Raw genomic sequence first — 20,961 nt, 5'->3', positions numbered from 1 at the left:
ACTTTATTTATTTATTCTAAATTTAGAATACCCAATTTATTTTTTCCAATTAAGGGGTAATTTAGCGTGGCCAATCCACCTACCCTGCATATCTACCCTGCACCTCTTTGGATTGTGGGGTCAAAACCCACGCAAACACGGGGAGAATGTGCAAACTCCACACGGAGAGTGACCCAGAGCCGGGATCGAACCTGGGACCTCGACGCCGTGAGGCCGCAGTGCTAACCACTGCGCCACCGTGCTGCCCTCGCTTCACTTTATTAACCGTGGCATTGAATACGAGAGCAGGGAGATTATGATGGAGCTGTAGAAAACACTGGTTAGACCCCAGCTGGAGTACTGTATGCAGTTCTGGTCACCTCACTATAGGAAGGATGTGATTGCACTGGAGAGGGTGCAGAGGAGTGGGAAAGGTCACGGTGTTCCCATGCTGCCCTTCTCCTAGATGGTACTGTGAACAGTTTTGGTCCCCTTGTCTAAGGGACGATATCCCGGCATTGGAGGCAGTCCCGAGAAGGTTCACTCGGTTGATCCCGGGTAGGGAGGGATTTCCTTACGAGGAGAGGTTGAGTAGGTTGGGGCCTGTCCTCATTGGAGTTTAGCAGAATGAGAGGCGACCTTATTGAGACAGACAGGATTCTCAGGCGGCTCGACAGGGTCGATGCTGAGAGGATGTTTCCTCTTGTGGGAGAGTCTAGGACCAGAGGGCAGAATCTCAGAGTAAAGGGGCCGCCCCCCATTTCAGACAGAGATGAGGAGGAATTTCCCCTCTCGGAGGGTGGGGAATGTGTGGAATTCTTTCCCGCAGAGAGCTGGAGAGGCTGGGCCGTTAAGTATGTTCAAGGCCGAGACAGACAGACTTTTAATCCGCGAGGGAATGGAGGGTTTATGGGGAATAAGGCGGGAAAATGGAGTTGAGGATTATCAGATCAGTTCAGTCAGTTCAGTTCAGTCCGGACAGGCGCCGGAATGTGGCGACTAGGGGCTTTTCACAGTAACTTCATTGAAGCCTGCTCGTGACAATAAGCGATTTTCATTTCATTTCATTTCATGAATGATCTCACTCGCCCAAGCTTAACTTGAGCAAGAGTGGGATCTTCCCTGCGAACCCACAGAGGGGAGGGGTAGAGCTGGAGGGACTGCCATTTAAACTGGCCCAGACCAAATTCCGCTACTTGGGAATCCAAGTAGCCCACGACTGGACACGGATCCATAAAGAGAACCGGACAAATCTGGTGGAGGAAGAGGACTAGAGTGCAAGGACCAACGATGAGAGAGGACAGTGATTACAAAATGGCACATTTCACTTGATTTTTTTTTGTGATTATTATTTTTTTCCCAAATTTAATTTAGCGTGGCCAATTCACCGAACCTGCACATCTTTGGGTTGTGGGGGTGAAACAGACACGGGGAGGAATGTGCAAACTCCACACGGACAGTGACCCGGGGCCGGGATCGAACCCGGGTCCTCAGTGCCGTGGGCAGCAGTGCTAACCCACTGCACCACCGTGCCGCCCCCACATTTCACTTGATGCTGAAGTGCCGTTTCTCTCTTGAGATGAGTACAGACGTCACCCATTTCAGATTGAGACACGAGTCAAATCTGCCCAAGACACCCCAATCACTTCGAAGGGTAACGTATGAACAAGGAGCTGGAGTACAGGCCATTCGGCCCCTCGAGCCTGCGCCGCCATGTAAAAAGACCATGGCTGATCTGATAGTAACCTCAAATCTGCAGCCTGCCTACCACCGCCCCCGTTCCCTGATGACCTTTCCCCCCCCCTTTATTCAGAGACTGCTTAAATCTCCTTTTGAGGCAGAGTTCCAGAGACTCGCCTTCCTCTGAGTGAAGAAATTTTGCTTCGGCTCCATTTTAAATGGGCGACCCCTTATTTTTATACATCGATCCCGCCCGAGTTTCAGATTCTCCCACAAGAGGAGAGGTCCTCTCCACATCCAAACCACAGTCATCAGACTGGTAAATGTAGCCGACAGACTGACCAGAGTGCGGCAGAGTGAGCTGTTCACCGACGGCGTTGACCAAGCACCCAACAGAACCGCTGCAACCTTTCCCTCGAAGGACGGTGCCTCTGCCAGTGGTCAGGGTGGCAATGGGGTTACCCCGCCACCGCCGGCGCCACTCCTGTAGTACAGTGGTTAGCACTGTGGCTTCATAGCTCCAGGGTCCCAGGTTCGATTCCCGGTTTGGGTCACTGTCTGTGCGGAGTCTGCACATCCTCTCCGTGTCGGCGTGGGTTTCCTCCGGGTGCTCCGGTTTCCTCCCACAAGCCCCGAAAGACGTGCTGTTGGGTGAATTGGACATTCTGAATTCTCCCTCTGTGACCCGGACAGGCGCCGGAATGTGGCGACTGGGGGATTCTCACAGTAACTTCATTGCAGAGTTAATGTAAGCCTACTTGTGACAATAAAAATTATTATTACTGCCGCACCGCATGTTAGTTGATACTCCAAAAACTCCACCCCACCCTTTCAATTTCGCTGTCAAAGTGCCCCCACCGAGCCACCAAATCCTTCCATCTTTGCAAGCTACCATCCCATCCCGACATCCCTCTTCCTCTCCACAAAGTCCTTGAGCATGTTTTCACCTCCCAAATCTGTTCCCAGAACTCCATGTTTCAATTGCTCCAATGGCGGAACAGTGGTTAGTACTGCTGCCTCACAGCGCCAGGGATCCGGGTTCAATTCCGCCCTCGTGTGACTGTGGAGTCTGCACGTTCTCCCCGTGTGTGCGTTTCTCGATGGGCTTTCTTTCCCGAAGGTGCAGCAGGAGCAGGTGGAGGGGTTGGGTGCGCTGATTGAGCTGGAGGAGCTAGTTAAGGGGATCGGGCAGATGCAGTCAGGGAAAGGGGCCGGGGCCGGATGGGTTCCCGGTGGAATTTTATAAAAAGTTTGTAGACCTAGTGGGCCCCTTGCTGGTGCGGACACTTAATGAAGCGTGGGAAGGGGGGACTTTGCCCCCGACGATGTCGTGGGCGTTGATTTTGTTAATCTTAAAGAGGGACAAGGACCCCCAGCAGTGTGGTTCATACAGGCCCATATTTGGGGCATGGGAACCTGGATTGTAGTTTTGGGGTACGGGAGATTGAGAGTATAGAGGTCAGGAGCACAGATTTGGCTTCGCAGGAGGGTGCCAGTGTTCAGGTAGGTGGTTTGAAGTGTGTCTACTTCAATGCCAGGAGTATACAAAATAAGGTAGGGGAACTGGCAGCATGGGTTGGTACCTGGGACTTCGATGTTGTGGCCATTTCAGAGACATGGATAGAGCAGGGACAGGAATGGTTGTTGCAGGTTCCGGGGTTTAGGTGTTTTAGTAAGGTCAGAGAAGGGGGCAAAAGAGGGGGAGGTGTGGCGCTGCTAGTCAAGGACAGTATTACGGTGGTAGAAAGGATGCAAGATGGGGACTCTTCTTCCGAGGTAGTATGGGCTGAGGTTAGAAACAGGGAAGGAGAGGTCACCCTGCTGGGAGTTTTCTATAGGCCACCTAATAGTTCTAGGGATGTAGAGGAAAGGATGGCGAAGATGATTCTGGAAAAGAGCGAAAGTAACAGGGTAGTTGTTATGGGAGACTTTAACTTTCCAAATATTGACTGGAAAAGATATAGTTTGAGTACATTAGATGGGTCATTCTTTGTACAATGTGTGCAGGAGGGTTTCCTGACACAATATGTTGACAGGCCAACAAGAGGTGAGGCCATATTGGATTTGGTTTTGGGTAATGAACCAGGCCAGGTGTTAGATCTGGAGGTAGGTGAGCACTTTGGAGACAGTGACCACAATTCGGTGACCTTTACATTAGTGATGGAAAGGGATAAGTATACCCCGCAGGGCAAGAGTTATAGCTGGGGGAAGGGCAATTATGATGCCATTAGACATGACTTAGGATGTGCCGGTTGGAGAAGTAGGCTGCAAGGGTTGGGCACACTGGATATGTGGAGCTTGTTCAAGGAACAGCTATTGCATGTTCTTGATCAGTACGTACCAGTCAGGCAGGGAGGAAGGGGTCGAGCGAGGGAACCGTGGTTTACCAAAGAAGTGGAATCTCTTGTTAAGAGGAAGAAGGAAGCCTATGTGAAGATGAGGCGTGAAGTTTCATTAGGGGCGCTTGATAGTTACAGGGAAGCGAGGAAGGATCTAAAGAGAGAGCTAAGACGGGCAAGGAGGGGACATGAGAAGTCTTTGGCAGGTAGGATCAAGGAAAACCCAAAAGCTTTCTATAGGTATGTCAGGAATAAAAGAATGACTAGGGTAAGAGTAGGGCCAGTCAAAGACAGTGGTAGGAAGTTGTGTGTGGAGGCTGAGGAGATAAGCGAGATACTAAATGAATGCTTTTCGTCAGTATTCACTCAGGAAAAAGATAATGTTGTGGAGGAGAATGCTGAGACCCAGGCTATTAGAATAGATGGCATTGAGGTGCGTAGGGAAGAAGTGTTGGCTATTCTGGACAAGGTGAAAATAGATAAGTCCCCGGGGCCTGATGGGATTTATCCTAGGATTCTCTGGGAAGCCAGGGAAGAGATTGCTAAGCCTTTGGCTTTGATTTTTATGTCATCATTGGCTACAGGAATAGTGCCAGAGGACTGGAGGATAGCAAATGTGGTCCCTTTGTTCAAGAAGGGGAGTAGAGATAACCCCGTTAACTATAGGCCGGTGAGCCTCACGTCTGTTGTGGATAAAGTCTTGGAGAGGATTATAAAAGATATGATTTATAATCATCTAGATAGGAATAATATGATTAGGGATAGTCAGCATGGTTTTGTGAAGTGTAGGTCATGCCTCACAAACCTTATCGAGTTCTTTGAGAAGGTGACTGAACAGGTAGACGAGGGTAGAGCAGTTGACGTGGTGTATATGGATTTCAGTAAAGCGTTTGATAAGGTTCCCCACGGTCGGCTATTGCAGAAAATACGGAGGCTGGGGATTGAGCTAGTTGAAAGAAGACAAAGAGTGGTGGTTGATGGGAAATGCTCAGAATGGAGTTCAGTTACGAGTGGCGTACCACAAGGATCAGTTCTGGGACCGTTGCTGTTTGTCATTTTTATAAATGACCTAGAGGAGGGCGCAGAAGGATGGATGAGTAAATTTGCAGACGACACTAAAGTCGGTGGAGTTGTAGACAGTGCGGAAGGATGTTGCAGGTTACAGAGGGACATAGATAAGCTGCAGAGCTGGGCTGAGAGGTGGCAAATGGAGTTTAATGTGGAGAAGTGTGAGGTGATTCACTTTGGAAAGAATAACAGGAATGCGGAATATTTGGCTAATGATAAAATTCTTGGTAGTGTGGATGAGCAGAGGGATCTCGGTGTCCATGTACATAGATCCCTGAAAGTTGCCACCCAGGTTGATAGGGTTGTGAAGAAGGCCTATGGTGTGTTGGCCTTTATTGGTAGAGGGATTGAGTTCCGGAGCCATGAGGTCATGTTGCAGTTGTACAAAATTCAATACGGCCGCATTTGGAGTATTGCGTACAGTTCTGGTCACCTCATTATAGGAAGGACGTGGAAGCTTTGGAACGGGTGCAGAGGAGATTTACCAGGATGTTGCCTGGTATGGAGGGAAAATCTTATGAGGAAAGGCTGATGGACTTGAGATTGTTTTCGTTAGAGAGAAGAAGGTTAAGAGGTGACTTAATAGAGGCATACAAAATGATCAGAGGGTTAGATAGGGTGGACAGTGAGAGCCTTCTCCCGCGGATGGAGGTGACTAGCACGAGGGGACATAGCCTTAAATTGAGGGGTAATACATATAGGACAGAGGTCAGAGGTAGGTTTTTTACGCAAAGAGTGGTGAGGCCGTGGAATGCCCTACCTGCAACAGTAGTGCACTCGCCAACATTGAGGGCATTTAAAAGTTTATTGGATAAGCATATGGATGATAATGGCATAGTGTAGGTTAGATGGCCTTTAGTTTTTGACATCCCATGTTGGTGCAACATCGTGGGCCGAAGGGCCTGTACTGCGCTGTATCGTTCTATATCTCTCCTCAATGTGGATGCCAACGCGCTGGCAAAAATCCTGGCCACCAGGATAGAGGACTGTGTGCCAGGGGTTGTACACGAGGACCAGACAGGTTTTGTGAAGGGAAGGCAGCTGAACACGAATGTGCGGAGATTGTTGAATGTCACCACGATGCCGACGATTGAGGGGGAGGCTGAGATAGTGATGGCTCTGGATGCGGAGAAGGCCTTCGATAGAGTGGAGTGGGGGTACTTATGGGAGGTGTTGGGGAGGTTTGGATTTGGTGACGGGTTTATTAGATGGGTGAGGCTGCTATATGAGGCCCCGATGGCGTGTGTGGCCACGAATGGGAGGAGGCCGGAGTACTTCCGGCTTTACCGAGGGACCAGGCAGGGTTGCCCCCTGTCCCCCTTGTTGTTTGCATTGGCAATCGAGCCATTGGCAATGGCGTTGAGGGATTCGGGGAAGTGGAGAGGTTTGGTGCGAGGTGGGAGGAACATAGGGTGTCGTTGTATGCCGACGACCTGTTACTGTATGTGGCGGACCCGGTGGGAGGGATGCCGGGTGTGATGGAGCTGCTAGCTGAGTTTGGGACCTTTTCAGGCTATAAACTAAATTTAGGCAAGAGTGAGGTGTTTGTGGTGCACCCTGGAGACCAGGAGGAGGGAATTGGTAGGCTCCCGCTTAGGCGGGCAGGGGAGAGTTTTAGGTACCTGGGGGTGCAGGTTGCCAGGGACTGGGGGACTCTTCACAAGCATAATTTCACCAGGCTTGTGGATCAGATGGAGGAGGAGTTCAAGAGGTGGGACATGCTGCCATTATCGTTGGCGGGGAGGGTACAGTCCGTCAAAATGAGGTACGAGCCTGGGTGCCTTGGCAACGGCGCCGTTGCCGCTCTCTCCTAAGAGGTATACCACGAGCCCGGTGGTGGTGGCGACCCTAAGAATCTGGCGACAGTGGAGACGGCATAGGGGGGGAAACAGGGGGCTCGATGGAGGCTCCATTGGGTGGAAATCATCGGTTCATCCCGGGGAACAATGATGGGGGATTTAGGGGGTGGCAAAGGGCGAGCATCAGTAAATTGAGGGACCTGTTTATTGGCGGGAGGTTTGCGGGCCTGGGGGAACTGGAAGATAAATATGGGCTCCCCCAAGGGAACATGTTCAGATACTTGCAGGTAAAGGCGTTTGCTAGGCGACAGGTAGAGGGATTCCCTTTGCTTATCTCGCGGGGGGGCGATGGACAGAGTGCTTTCGGGGGTGTGGGTCGGAGAGGGGAAGGTGTCTGACATCTATAAGGTAATGCAGGAGGTGGAGGAGTCATCAGTGGAGGAGCTGAAGGCTAAATGGGAGGAGGAACTTGGGGAGCAGATAGAGGACGGGACTTGGGCGGATGCCTTGGAGAGAGTCAATTCTTCCTCTTCATGTGCGAGGCTTAGCCTCATCCAATTTAAGGTGCTGCACTGGGCCCACATGTCCGGGACTAGGATGAGTAGGTTCTTTGGGGGTGAGGACAGGTGTTCGGGGAGTCCAGCGAACCACGCCCATATGTTCTGGGCATGCCCGGCACTGGAAGAATTCTGGAAGGGGGTGGCGGGGACGGTGTCGAGGGTGGTTGGATCCAGGGTCAAACCAGGGTGGGGACTCGCGATTTTTGGAGTTTAGAGAGAAATACAGCACAGAACAGGCCCTTCGGCCCACGATGTTGCGCCGAACTTTTGTCCTATGTTAATCATAGAATTTTGGACAATTTTTCATGGCCAATCCACCCAACCTGCACATCTTTGGACTGTGGGAGGAAACCGGAGTACCCGGAGGAAACCCACGCAGTCACGGGGAGGATGTGCAGACTCCACACAGACAGTGACCCAAGTCGAAATCGAACTTGGGACCCTGGAGCTGTGAAGCAATTGTGCTATCCACAATGCTACCGTGCTGCCCTTAAGAAGTTAACCTACACTCCATTATTCTACCCTAATCCAAGTACCTATCCAATAGCCGTTTGAAGGTCCCTAACTTTTCCGACTCAACTACTACCACAGGCAGTGCATTCCATGCCCCCACTACTCTCTGGGTAAAGAACCTACCTCTGACATCCCCTCTATATCTTCCACCATTTATCTTAAATTTATGTCCCCTTGTAATGGTGTGTTCCACCCGGGGAAAAAGTCTCTGACTGTCTACTCTATCTATTCCCCTGATCATCTTATAAACCTCTATCAAGTCGCCCCTCATCCTTCTCCGTTCTAATGAGAAAAGGCCTAGCTCCCTCAACCTTTCCTCGTATGACCTACTCTCCATTCCAGGCAACATCCTGGTAAATCTCCTTTGCACCTTTTCCAAAGCTTCCACATCCTTCCTAAAATGAGGTGACCAGAACTGCACACAGTACTCCAAATGTGGCCTGACCAAGGTTTTGTACAGCTGCATCATCACCTCACGGCTCTTAAATTCAATCCCTCTGCTAATGAACGCTAGCACACCATAGGCCTTCTTCACAGCTCTATCCACTTGAGTGGCAACTTTCAAAGAACTATGAACATAGACCCCAAGATCTCTCTGCTCCTCCACATTGCCAAGAACCCTACCATTAACCCTGTATTCCGCATTCAGATTTGTCCTTCCAAAATGGACAACCTCACACTTGTCAGGGTTAAACTCCATCTGCCACTTCTCAGCCCAGCTCTGCATTCTATCTATGTCTCTTTGAAGCCGACAACAGCCCTCCTCACTATCCACAACTCCACCAATCTTCGTATCATCTGCAAATTTACTGACCCACCCTTCAACTCCCTCATCCAAGTCATTAATAAAAATCACAAACAGCAGAGGACCCAGAACTGATCCCTGCGGTACGCCACTGATAACTGGGCTCCAGGCTGAATATTTGCCATCCACCACCACTCTCTGTCTTCTATCGGTTAGCCAGTTTGTTATCCAACTGGCCAAATTTCCCACTATCCCATGCCTCCTTACTTTCTGCATAAGCCTACCATGGGGAACCTTATCAAATGCCTTACTAAAATCCATGTACACTACATCCACTGCTTTACCTTCATCCACATGCTTGGTCACCTCCTCAAAGAATTCAATAAGACTTGTAAGGCAAGACCTACCCCTCACAAATCCGTGCTGACTATCCCTAATCAAGCAATGCCTTTCCAGATGCTCAGAAATCCTATCCCTCAGTACCCTTTCCATTACTTTGCCTACCACCGAAGTAAGACTAACTGGCCTGTAATTCCCAGGGTTATCCCTATTCCCTTTTTGAACAGGGGCACGACATTCGCCACTCTCCAATCCTCTGGTACCACCCCTGTTGACAGCGAGGACGAAAAGATCATTGCCAATGGCTCTGCAATTTCATTTCTTGCTTCCCATAGAATCCTTGGATATATCCCGTCAGGCCCGGGGGACTTGTCTATCCTCAAGTTTTTCAAAACGCGCAACACATCTTCCTTCCTGACAAGTATCTCCTCAAGCTTATCAGTCTGCTTCACGCTGTCCTCTCCAACAATATGGCCCCTCTCGTTTGTAAATACTGAAGAAAAATACTTGTTCAAGACCTCTCCTATCTCTTCAGACTCAATACACAATCTCCCGCTACTGTCCTTAATCGGACCTACCCTCGCTCTAGTCATTCTCATATTTCTCACATATGTGTAAAAGGTCTTGGGGTTTTCCTTGATCCTACCCGCCAAAGATTTTTCATGCCCTCTCTTAGCTCTCCTAATCCCTTTCTTCAGTTCCCTCCTGGCTATCTTGTATCCCTCCAGCGCCCTGTCTGAACCTTGTTTCTTCAGCCTTACATAAGTCTCCTTCTTCCTCTTAACAAGACATTCAACCTCTCTTGTCAACCATGGTTCCCTCACTCGACCATCTCTTCCCTGCCTGACAGGGACATACATATCAAAGACACGCAGTACCTGTTCCTTGAACAAGTTCCACATTTCACTTGTGTCCTTCCCTGACAGCCTATGTTCCCAACTTCTGCACTTCAATTCTTGTCTGACAGCATTGTATTTACCCTTCCCCCAATTATAAACCTTGCCCTGTTGCTCGCACCTATCCCTCTCCATTACTAAAGTGAAAGTCACAGAATTGTGGTCACTACCTCCAAAATGCTCCCCCACTAACAAATCTATCACCTGCCCTGGTTCATTACCAAGTACTAAATCCAATATGGCCTCCCCTCTGGGTGGACAATCTACATATTGTGTTAGAAAAGCTTCCTGGACACACTGCACAAACACTACCCCATCCAAACTATTTGATCTAAAGAGTTTCCACTCAATGTTTGGGAAGTTGAAGTCGCCCATGACTACTACCCTGTGACTTCTGCACCTTTCCAAAATCTGTTTCCCAATCTGTTCCTCCACATCTCTGCTGCTATTGGGGGGCCTATAGAAAACTCCCAACAAGGTGACTGCTCCTTTCCTATTTCTAACTTTAACCCATATTACCTCAGTAGGCAGATCCCCCTCGAACTGCCTTTCTGCAGCTGTTATACTATCTCTAATTAACAATGCCACCCCCCCCCCCACCTCTTTTACCATCCTCCCTAATCTTGTTGAAACATCTATACCCAGGGACCTCCAACAACCATTTCTGCCCCTCTTCTATCCAAGTTTCCGTGATGGCCACCACATCGTAGTCCCAAGTACAGATCCATGCCTTAAGTTCACCCACCTTATTCCTGATGCTTCTTGCATTAAAGTATACACACTTCAACCCATCTCCTTGCCTGCAAGTACTCTCCTTTCTCATTGTTACCTTCCCCACTGCATCACTACGTGCTTTGGCGTCCTGACTATCGTCTACCTTAGTTGCTGGACTACAGATCCGGTTCCCATTCCCCTGCCAAATTAGTTTAAACCCTCCCGAAGAGTACTAGAAAAACCTCCCCCCCCAGGATATTGGTGCCCCTCTGGTTCAGATGCAACCCGTCCTGCTTGTACAGGTCCCACCTTCCCCAGAATGCGCTCCTATTATCCAAATACCTGAAGCCCTCCCTCCTACACCATTCCTGCAGCCACGTGTTCAACTGCACTCTCTCCCTATTCCTAGCCTCGCTATCACGTGGCACCGGCAACAAACCAGAGATGACAACTCTGTCTGTCCTGGCCTTTAACTTCCAGCCTAACTCCCTAAATTTGTTTATTACCTCCACACCCTTTTTCCTACCTACATCGTTGGTACCAATGTGCACCACGACTTCTGGCTGCTCACCCTCCCCCTTCAGGATCCTGAAGACACGATCAGAGACATCCCTGGCCCTGGCACCCGGGAGGCAACATACCTTTCGGGAGTCTCGCTCGCGACCACAGAATCTCCTATCTATTCCCCTAACCATTGAATCTCCTATTACTATTGCTTTTCTATGCTCCCCTCTTCCCTTCTGATCCCCAGAGCCAGACTCAGTGCCAGAGACCTGGCCGCTGGGGCCTTCCCCTGGTAGGTCATCCCCCCCAACAGCATCCAAAACGGTATACTTGTTTTGAAGGGGAACGGCCACGAGGGATCCCTGCACTGTCTGCCTCTTAGTTTTCTTTCCCCTGACTGTAACCCAGCTACTCTTGTCCAGTACCTTTGGTGTGGCTACCTCCCTGTAACTCTTCTCTATGACCCCCTCTGCCTCCTGGATGATCCGAAGTTCATCCAGCTCCAGCTCCAGTACCTTAACACGGTCTCTGAGGAGCTGAAGTTGGGTGCACTTCCCGCAGGTAGTGGGACACCAGTGGTATCCCTCACCACCCACATCCTACAGGAGGAGCATGCAACTGCCCTAGCCTCCATCCCCTCTTACTTTACGTTGCGGTAGAGCCGGGAGTGCAGGAGGCGATAGAGGCCGGTATCCTGGCCTTTGCGTCCCTTGTAGCCCGGCGGAGGATCTTGCTGCAGTGGAAGGATGCAAGGCCCCCAAGTGTGGAGATCTGGATCAGTGACATAGCGGGATTTATAAAATTGGAGAGGGTCAAATTTGCCCTGAGAGGACCAATACAAGGGTTCTATAAACGGTGGCAGCCTTTTCTGGACTTCCTGGCTCAAAGATAGGAATCTTGGTCAATAGCAGCAGCAACCCGGGGAGGGGGGGGTGGGGGGGTGTTCCTTATTATAGTTTCTATTTTTTTATCTGTATGGTTATGTAACTTAACATTGTGTTAATTTAAGTTGTTAATATGTTGTGTTGTTCATTGAGGAGGGGCAGCACTGTAGCATGGTGGGGGCAGCACGGTAGCATGGTGGTTAGCATAACTGCTTCACAGCTCCAGGGTCCCAGGTTCGATTCCCGGCTGGGTCACTGTCTGTGCGGAGTCTGCACGTCCTCCCCGTGTGTGCGTGGGTTTCCTCCGGGTGCTCCGGTTTCCTCCCACAGTCGAAAGATGTGCGGGTTAGGTGGATTGGCTATGCTAAATTGCCCTTAGTGTCCTAAAAAATAAGGTTAATTGGGGGGAGGGGGTTGTTGGGTTACTGGTATAGAGTGGATACGTTGACTTGAGTAGGGTGATCATTGCTCGGTACAACATCGAGGGCCGAAGGGCCTGTTCTGTGCTGTACTGTTCTATAATCTAAATGTTTATGATTGATATTATTATTGTTGGTATTTTATTATGGTTCGATGTTGTTGTATAAATACAAAACTTTTCAATTAAAATTATTTTAAAAAATAAATAAATAAATAATTCTCTCATTGCTCTCTCTCCTCTCTCTCCTTTTACTTCTCCGATGTCCTCTCTCCCTCGTTCGCTCGCTCGCCGCAGGGCGTCGGAAGGAAAGACGGTGGAAGTGGAGTTCAAAGGAGACGTGGAGGGCACGATCCGGGACATCCTGGGGGGCGTGCGCTCCACCTGCACCTACGTGGGCGCTGCCAAGCTGAAGGAGCTCAGCCGGAGGACCACCTTCATCCGGGTCACGCAGCAGCTCAACAACACTTTCAACTAGAGCCCATCTCTGCCAATCCCCCAGCCACTTGTCCAGTCCAGGTTTTAATCCCAACTTTGTCTCACCCCTTCACAGTGCCACCCAGCCGCCAACCCCTCCACCCCGCCACACCACTCAGTTACATTCCATGCACCATTCTAACCACCAGGGACCACCCCCTGACTCCATTCAGACTCTCTGGGACAAGGTATAGTGAATGGGAAGGGAACCATAAGAGACCCTAGTATAGCAAAATGCTCTGTATCCAATAGTCATCTTAATCTCCTGGGAGTGTTTGATGGGGACAGTGTAGAGGGAGCTTTACTCTGTATCTAACCCCGTGCTGTACCTGTCCTGGGAGTGTTTGATGGGGACAGTGTAGCGGGAGCTTTACTCTGTATCGAACCCCGTGCTGTACCTGTCCTGGGAGTGTTTGATGGGGACAGTGTAGAGGGAGCTTTACTCTGTATCTAACCCCGTGCTGTACCTGTCCTGGGAGTGTTTGATGGGGACAGTGTAGAGGGAGCTTTACTCTGTATCTAACCCCGTGCTGTACCTGTCCTGGGAGTGTTTGATGGGAACAATGTAGAGGGAGCTTTACTCTGTATCTAACCCCGTGCTGTACCTGTCCTGGGAGTGTTTGATGGGGACAGTGTAGAGGGAGCTTTACTCTGTATCTAACCCGTGCAGTACCTGTCCTGGGAGTGTTTGATGGGGACAGTGTAGAGGGAGCTTTACTCTGTATCTAACCCCGTGCTGTACCTGTCCTGGGAATGTTTGATGGGGACAGTGTTGAGGGAGCTTTACTCTGTATCTAACCCCGTGCTGTACCTGTCCTGGGAGTGTTTGATGGGGACAGTGTAGAGGGAGCTTTACTCTGTATCTAACCCCGTGCTGTACCTGACCTGGGAGTGTTTGATGGGGACAGTGTAGAGGGAGCTTTACTCTGTATCTAACCCCGTGCTGTCCCTGTCCTGGGAATGTTTGATGGGGACAGTGTAGAGGGAGCTTTACTCTGTATCTAACCCCGTGCTGTCCCTGTCCTGGGAGTGTTTGATGGGGACAGTGTAGAGGGAGCTTTACTCTGTATCTAACCCCGTGCTGTCCCTGTCCTGGGAGTGTTTCATGGGGACAGTGTAGAGGGAGCTTTACTCTGTATCTAACCCCGTGCTGTACCTGTCATGCGAGTGTTTGATGGGGACAGTGTAGAGGGAGCTTTACTCTGTATCTAACCCCGTGCTGTCCCTGTCCTGGGAGTGTTTGATGGGGACAGAGTAGAGGGAGCTTTACTCTGTATCTAACCCCGTGCTGTACCTGTCCTGGGAGTGTTTGATGGGGACAGGGTAGAGGGAGCTTTACTCTGTATCTAACCCCGTGCTGTCCCTGTCCTGGGGATGTTTGATGGGGACAGTGTAGAGGGAACTTTACTCTGTATCTAACCCCGTGCTGTCCGTGCCCTGGGAGTGTTTGATGGGGACAGTGTAGAGGGAGCTTTACTCTGTATCTAACCCGTGCTGTACCTGTCCTGGGAGTGTTTGATGGGGACAGTGTAGAGGGAGCTTTACTCTGTATCTATCTTGACCCACTGTCTTTGCAATTCACCGCCCCTACCGCCAAACTCCCTTTTACTCACCAAAGTTCTTGAACCTGTTGTCACCTCCCAATCCATTCCCGGGCCTCCTCGTTTGAATTCCTTCAATTGAGTTTCCCGCATTGCCGAAATGACTCATCGAATTCAGAATCAACGTCCTCAGTGACCGTGGCAAAACGCAAACTTTCCTTTCTCACCCCGTCTGCACTCTTTGACAGGGTCAACCCCCCACCACCCTTCTCCGACCCCTCTCCACTGTGGTCCAGCTGGGTGGGACTCCCTCCGCTCTGAACCATCTGGCCGTAGTCTGAGAATCGCCGGCCATGGTGTCTCTTCCTGCTCCTGTTACCATCACCATCGGTGTCCTCCGCACTGATCGTTCCTTGGCCCTCCCACCCCGCCCCCTACAGACAGACGCTCGGCGACACCATCCCACAGCTGTTTCGTTCTCCATGTTCCCTGCGCCCATCTCTACCTCACCATCTTCCCCCCCCTCTCGACTGTGGTAAAGCTTGTGAGACACCCGGTGCTGGTCGAGCAGACCTCTTCCTCCAGTTGAACCCTGGAGAAAAACTATTTCTACCTCCTTAACACTGACGTTAAAGCATATCTGCTGCCGGAACCCTCGCCCGTGCCTTTGTCTCGTCCTGGACTCGACTATGCAACTTGCTCCCTGTCCCGTTCGCCTGCATTCTACCCTCCAGAAACCCCGGCTTGGACGGAACTCTGCTGCCCCGTGTCCTAACATGTGCCATTTCGAATCCCCCTCGCTCGCCCCCCCACCCCCCCCCCCCCCCCCCCCCCCCCTCCCCCAAACCCCCAGCCCGCAATCTCTGAAATTTCCTCCGACCCCATGACCCTCCGAGATCTCCGCACTCCTCCAATTCTGGTCTCTGGAATTTTAATCGCTCCGCCATCGGTGGCCATGCCTTCAGCTGCCTGGGAACCGCCCCACCCCCTAAACCCTCCTCCTCTTTCAGGACGCTCCTTAAACCCGGTCCCCCCCCCCCCACCTTGACCAAGCCTTTGGTCATCCGGGAAATGTATCTCCTCTCATGGCTTTGTGACATCTTTGCACCTTGGGGGGTGTTGAAGTCGCAGCATAAGTGTGCGTTTATGTGCTGTCCCTGCCCTGGGAGAGGGTGGCATGTTGGCGCAGTGGTTAGCACTGCCGCCTCACGGTGCCGAGGAGCCGGGTTCGATCCCGGCCCCGGGTCACTCTCCGTGCGGAGTTTGCACATTCTCTCCGTGTCTGCGTTCAGATGTGCCGGCTAGGTGGATTGGCCACACTAAATTGCCCCTTAATGGGGATAAAAAAAAGAATTGATTACACTTTTAAAGTCCCTGGGGTGATTAACAGAATCACAGAACTGTTAGGGGCAGAAGGAGTCCATTCAGCCCATCACATCTGCAGCGTCTCTCCAAATGAGCCCCATGACTTAGTGCCGATCCCCTGCCTTTCTCCGCCCCTCCCCCCCGCATTGTTTCTATTCAATCGCTCATCGCCCTCCCGGACGCCCCGATTGAACCTGCCTCCACCGCACTCCCAGACAGTGCATTCCAGACCCCAACCACTCGCTGTGTGAAAAAGGGTTTTTCTCAAATCACATTGGCTTCTTGTTCAAATCGCTTCCAATCTGCGCCCCCTCGTTCCCGATCCTATCACGAAGCCGGAACAGTTTCTCCCCGTCCACTCTGTCCAGACCCCCCTCATGATTTGGAACATCTCTATCAAATCCCCTCTCGGCCTTCTTCTCTCCAAGGAGAACAGTCCCAACCTCTCCAATCTATCCCCATAACTGAAGTTTCTCATCCCTGGAACCATCCTTGTAAACCTCTTCTGCGCTCTCTCTCTCTCTCTCCAATGTGTTCACATCCTTCCTATAGTGCGGCCCCCAGAACTGTGCACAATATTCCAGCTGAGGTCAGACTGGTGTCTGGTATCAGTTCAGTATAACCTCCTTGCTCTTGTACTCTGTTAATAAAGCTCAAGCTACGGTATACTTTATTAACTGCTCTATCCACCTGTCCTGCCTCCTTCAATGGTCTCTACACACACACACACACACACACAGGTCCTTCTGCTCCTGCATCTCTTTGAGAATTGAACAATTGATGTGAAGGGTGAGAGGAAACTTTACACTGTGTCTAACCCCATCCTGTTAGGTGTACGGGGGGGGGGAGGGGGATCTGGGGCCACCACCCGCTTACAGTGTCTGTATGGATCGCCACTGGTACCACCTGCTTACGATGGCCATTCGGGACCACGTTTTAAAATTCAGGTGGTTGCCAATGTTTGGATTGGAGGGGACGGGATTGGATTCCGACGCTGGCATGTTAACCCAGAGAGTGGGAGGGAGCAGGGCTCCAAGACCAAATGGAAGCTGGGCTGCTTGCCCTGAAATGGGGAGGGGACGGTCCCTTGACTCCTGAGGAATCTTGGGGAGGGGGAATGGTCACAGCATGAGCAGGGCTACCAGAGATCAGCAACACAGCACCCACGGACTGCTCATCTCACTCACCTGAGGAAGGAGCAGCGCTCTGAAAGCTAGTGATTCCAAACAAACCTGTTGGACTTTAACCTGGTGTTGTCAGACTTCTTACTGTGCTCACCCCAGCTGGATGGCATCATGGATCCCAGCAATGACGTGAGCCTGGCTGTGCAGGATGGGGGGGGGGGGGGGGGGGGGGTAGCAGGAGTGGCGGAAGAGCTGGCAACCAGGGCCCCACCCATGATTTATGTCCAGGGACAGCCGGGTTGAACTGCCCTTCCGGGGTGGGGCAAAGGAACGCCGGGAACTGCTCCCAATGCGCGCCCCCACCGCCGAGTTAGTAACGGGGGGGGGGGGGGGGAATGTCATTAGCATCCAGGAAGGAAGCAAACATCCACGAGGTGAGGAATGGTCATCCTCCCTCTCATTCCCCTCACCTCATCCCTCCATCGTCCTTCCCTCCATTCTCCCTGATTCCCTCCATCCTTCCCCATTCTCCCTCCCCCAAATACTTCCCAAATCCCCTCCATCCTCCTCCCAATCCCCTCCACTCTTTCACCCCCTATTCCCCTATCCCATTCTTCTCCATCCCCCATTGCCCTCAATCCTGTCCCCCAATTCCCTTCATGCTCCCTCCCTATTCACCTTTAACTCTCCTCCCATTTTCTCCATCGTCATCCTCATTCTCCCAGCCTCCTTTCCTATTCCCCATCTCCTTTCCTATTCCCCATCTCCCTCCCATTTCCTCTTCATCCTACCCGTTTCCCTCAATCTTACCTCCATTCCATCTTCCGCCCTCCAATCCTCTCGATCCTGAGCCCCCACTCGCCTGCTTCTCCCTCCCCCTCCCCTGCCTCCCTCCTTCATTCTCCCCCTTGCCCTACACCCTCCCTCCCCCATTCCCAACCACCCTCCCTCCCCAATCAATCCTTCCTCTCCATCCCGCTCATTCCTGAACTCGTGTCTTTCCTCCCTGCTGGGAACTCAGTCTGGGCAGAGGGTGACCGTTCGGGGCACAGACGCTTGACGCCATCTGGACCCCCATCCCTGCTGTTCAGTCCAGCAGCTCAGGCAGCTGGTTTCCAGCTGGTCGCGTCACCACCATGGCACCTTCAAACCGCAGGCCCATAGGTGGAGGGGCGGTTGCACACGTGAGCTCGCTGGATTAATATTGAGTTTGGAGAAATTAAACTCGTCTGAAGATCTTCACTGTGGGTGAAATGAACCATGAAACTGCAGCACCACCTGTGCCCCGGGGGCAGGCTGAGACAGCGGCCTGGGCAGTGACGCAGACCAGACCGCAGACAATACAATAACATGAGACCGACCATTGGCAGCTTCTGGGACACTGGCCGAGCCAAATAGCCGTCACTCATTTCTAGGGGCAAATAGGATTGTGTGTTGGGGGGGGGGGGGGGGGGGGAACCTCTCTGTGAAATAAATTTTTAAAAATATTTTTAATGAGTTTTACAGTTCTTGCAGATAACACAAGCTTAAACAGGTATCGCACAGAACAGTTAGTGCCAACATGACAGACACGGGTTAATTTCACAACTATGGTCCTTAAGAACTCGTACCTCTATTTACAAATCGGATCAATCAGCGTGTGTGTGTGGGGGGGAGGGGGAAGAAAGAGGATAAAGCCATACAAACATGGTAGAATGACAGTGGTTAGCACTGTTTCTTCACAGCACCAGGGACTCCGCTTTGATTCCCAGCTTGGGTCACTGTCTTTTCCCCAGGCGCCACTTTCTGACCTGCTTGCTGCAAGGGTTTTCGTGCGACATGTTGCCAGTCCTGATCTGGTTATACGTAAAGGTGGGTGTCTTGTCGTCAATAATTCATAATCTTCATTAGTGTCACAAATAGGCTTACATTAACACTGCACTGAAGAGGCAGCACGGTGGCACAGTGGTTAGCATTGCTGCCCATGGAGCTGAGGACCCGGGTTCGAATCCCGGCCCTGGGTCACTTTGCATGTGGAGTTTGCACATTCTCCCCGTGTCTGCGTGGATTTTGCCCCACACAACCCAAAAGATGTGCTGGGTAGGTGGATTGGCGACGCTAAATTGCCCCTTAATTGGAAAAAATAATTGGGTACTCTAAATTTATAATTTAAAAAAAACTCTGCAATGAAGTTACTGTGAAAAGGCCCCTAGTCGCCACATTCCGGCGCCTGTCCGGGTCACAGAGGGAGAATTCAGAATGTCCAATTCACCTAACAGCACGTCTTTCGGGACTTGTGGGAGGAAACCGGAGCAGCCGGAGGAAACCCACACAGACACGGGGAGAACGTGCAGACTCCACGCAGACAGTGACCCAAGCTGGGAATCGAACCTGGGTCCCTGGCGCTGTGAAGCCACAGTGCATCTGTGCATGGGTTGGCCATGCTAAAATTCTCCTGTCTGTGAGACCCAGCATTAGGAAGAAAGGATCAAATTCCAAGGCTGTGCCAACTCTCTCAAGCTCCTTAGCCATACCAGACCCATAGGATTGAATCATGACACCAGACCATATGTAGCGCATGTAATCACCTTGGGGTAATGTGGAAATGGTGCAGTATCTCAAACTGAGTCTCTTTCATTCTGTTTCGCACCGAGATTTTATTGGCATAATCCCATATACCACCCGATGTCTCCTCATCAGTGTGGGTTGTCAAGTCTCTTTCCCAAGAGTGCAATGTACTCACAGGATCTAGAACACAAGGTGTCATAAAACTTGCTAATTATTGGCTTAGGCTCCGCCTAAATATAAAAGGATACTTTTCATCTGGGGAAATTGAGGCGTCAAGATTCATAGTTGTCGGGGCAGCACGGCGGTGCAGTGGTTAGCACAGTTGCCTCACGGCGCTGAGGTCCCAGGTTCGATCCCAGCTCTGGGTTACTGCCCGTGTGGAGTTTGCACATTCATGCCGTGTTTGCGTGGGTTTCGCCCCCACAACCCAAAGATGTGCAGGGTAGGTGGATCAATGGAGGACACACATATTTATACGGCTCCTTGTGGGCGGAGCCAGCTGGCAGGGGCTACAGGCAAACCTGTAGTACAGGTCCTACCTTACATCCCCTAATACAGTTGTACGCAGTGGTTCACCACATTCACCCCCTGTTTTTTTTAAATTTAGATTAGCCAATTATTTTTTCCAATTAAGGGGCAATTTGGCGTGGCCAATCCACCTACTCTGCACATCTTTGGGTTGTGGGGGCGAAACCCACGCAGACACGGGGAGAATGTGCAAACTCCACACGGACAGTGACCCAGAGCCGGGGTCGAACCTGGGACCTCAGCACCGTGAGGCGGTTGTGCTAACCACTAGGCCACCGTGCTGCCCTCATTCGCCCCCTGTTAAACATGAGTCTGGTGTGGAACCATATACAGTGTTGAGAATTATGTACAGTGTCTTAGAAAATGAGTGGGGGAGGAAAAGAAATGTCCATTTTGACGGTCCGGTGCCCGTTAGAGTGTCCAGTTTCCAGTTGATCCGGTGCTTTGACGATTCGCTGGGAGCGACGTAGCGATGGCGGTGCTGGTGTCACCGACATCGTGCTGGCGGTGTTGGTGCTAGCCTGCTCTCAGATAACCCCGGGAGCGTGCCAAAATCTTCGTCCTCTTGCGTGGGCAGGGGAAGGAGGGATGGACCTGGTGGGGCTAATGTTGGGGGTGCCGGGGGAAGGGAGGGTGGCTCATGGGTGGGGAAGTGTGTTTGGTTGGAACCCGACAGTGCCAGGTCCCTGGGGGAGACAGTATCTTGGCGGCCGTCGGGGAACTCCACGTAGGCATACTGGGGGTTGGCGTGGAGCAAGTGTACCCTGTCCACCAAGGGGTCTGCCTTGTGGAGTCGGACGTGCCTACGGAGCAGGACCGGTCCTGGAGCTGTGAGCAAAGTCGGGAGCGACACCCCGGATGTGGACTTCCTGGGGAAGGTAAAAAGACGCTCATGCTGTGTGTTATTTGTAGCGATGCACAGAGGTGACCGGATGGAGTGT

The 20,961-nt window shown here is 51.4% G+C and overlaps 1 protein-coding gene across 1 annotated transcript in view; it reads left to right on the top strand.

The window, feature by feature from the left end:
- Window positions 1–13,302, top strand: part of LOC119951739 (GMP reductase 2) — a 33,245-nt gene extending 19,943 nt beyond the window's left edge. The window contains exon 9 of the mRNA XM_038775048.1: window positions 12,736–13,302. Coding sequence (XP_038630976.1) covers window positions 12,736–12,916 — 181 coding nt within the window. The 3' untranslated portion in view covers window positions 12,917–13,302. The remainder of the gene's footprint in view (window positions 1–12,735) is intronic.
- Window positions 13,303–20,961: the final 7,659 nt, after the last annotated feature.

This window comes from Scyliorhinus canicula, chromosome 17, assembly GCF_902713615.1.
Source record: "Scyliorhinus canicula chromosome 17, sScyCan1.1, whole genome shotgun sequence".
NCBI lineage: Eukaryota > Metazoa > Chordata > Chondrichthyes > Carcharhiniformes > Scyliorhinidae > Scyliorhinus > Scyliorhinus canicula.
The sequence above is the reverse complement of the archived record's forward strand: the minus strand, read 5'-3'. Positions and strand labels throughout refer to the sequence as shown.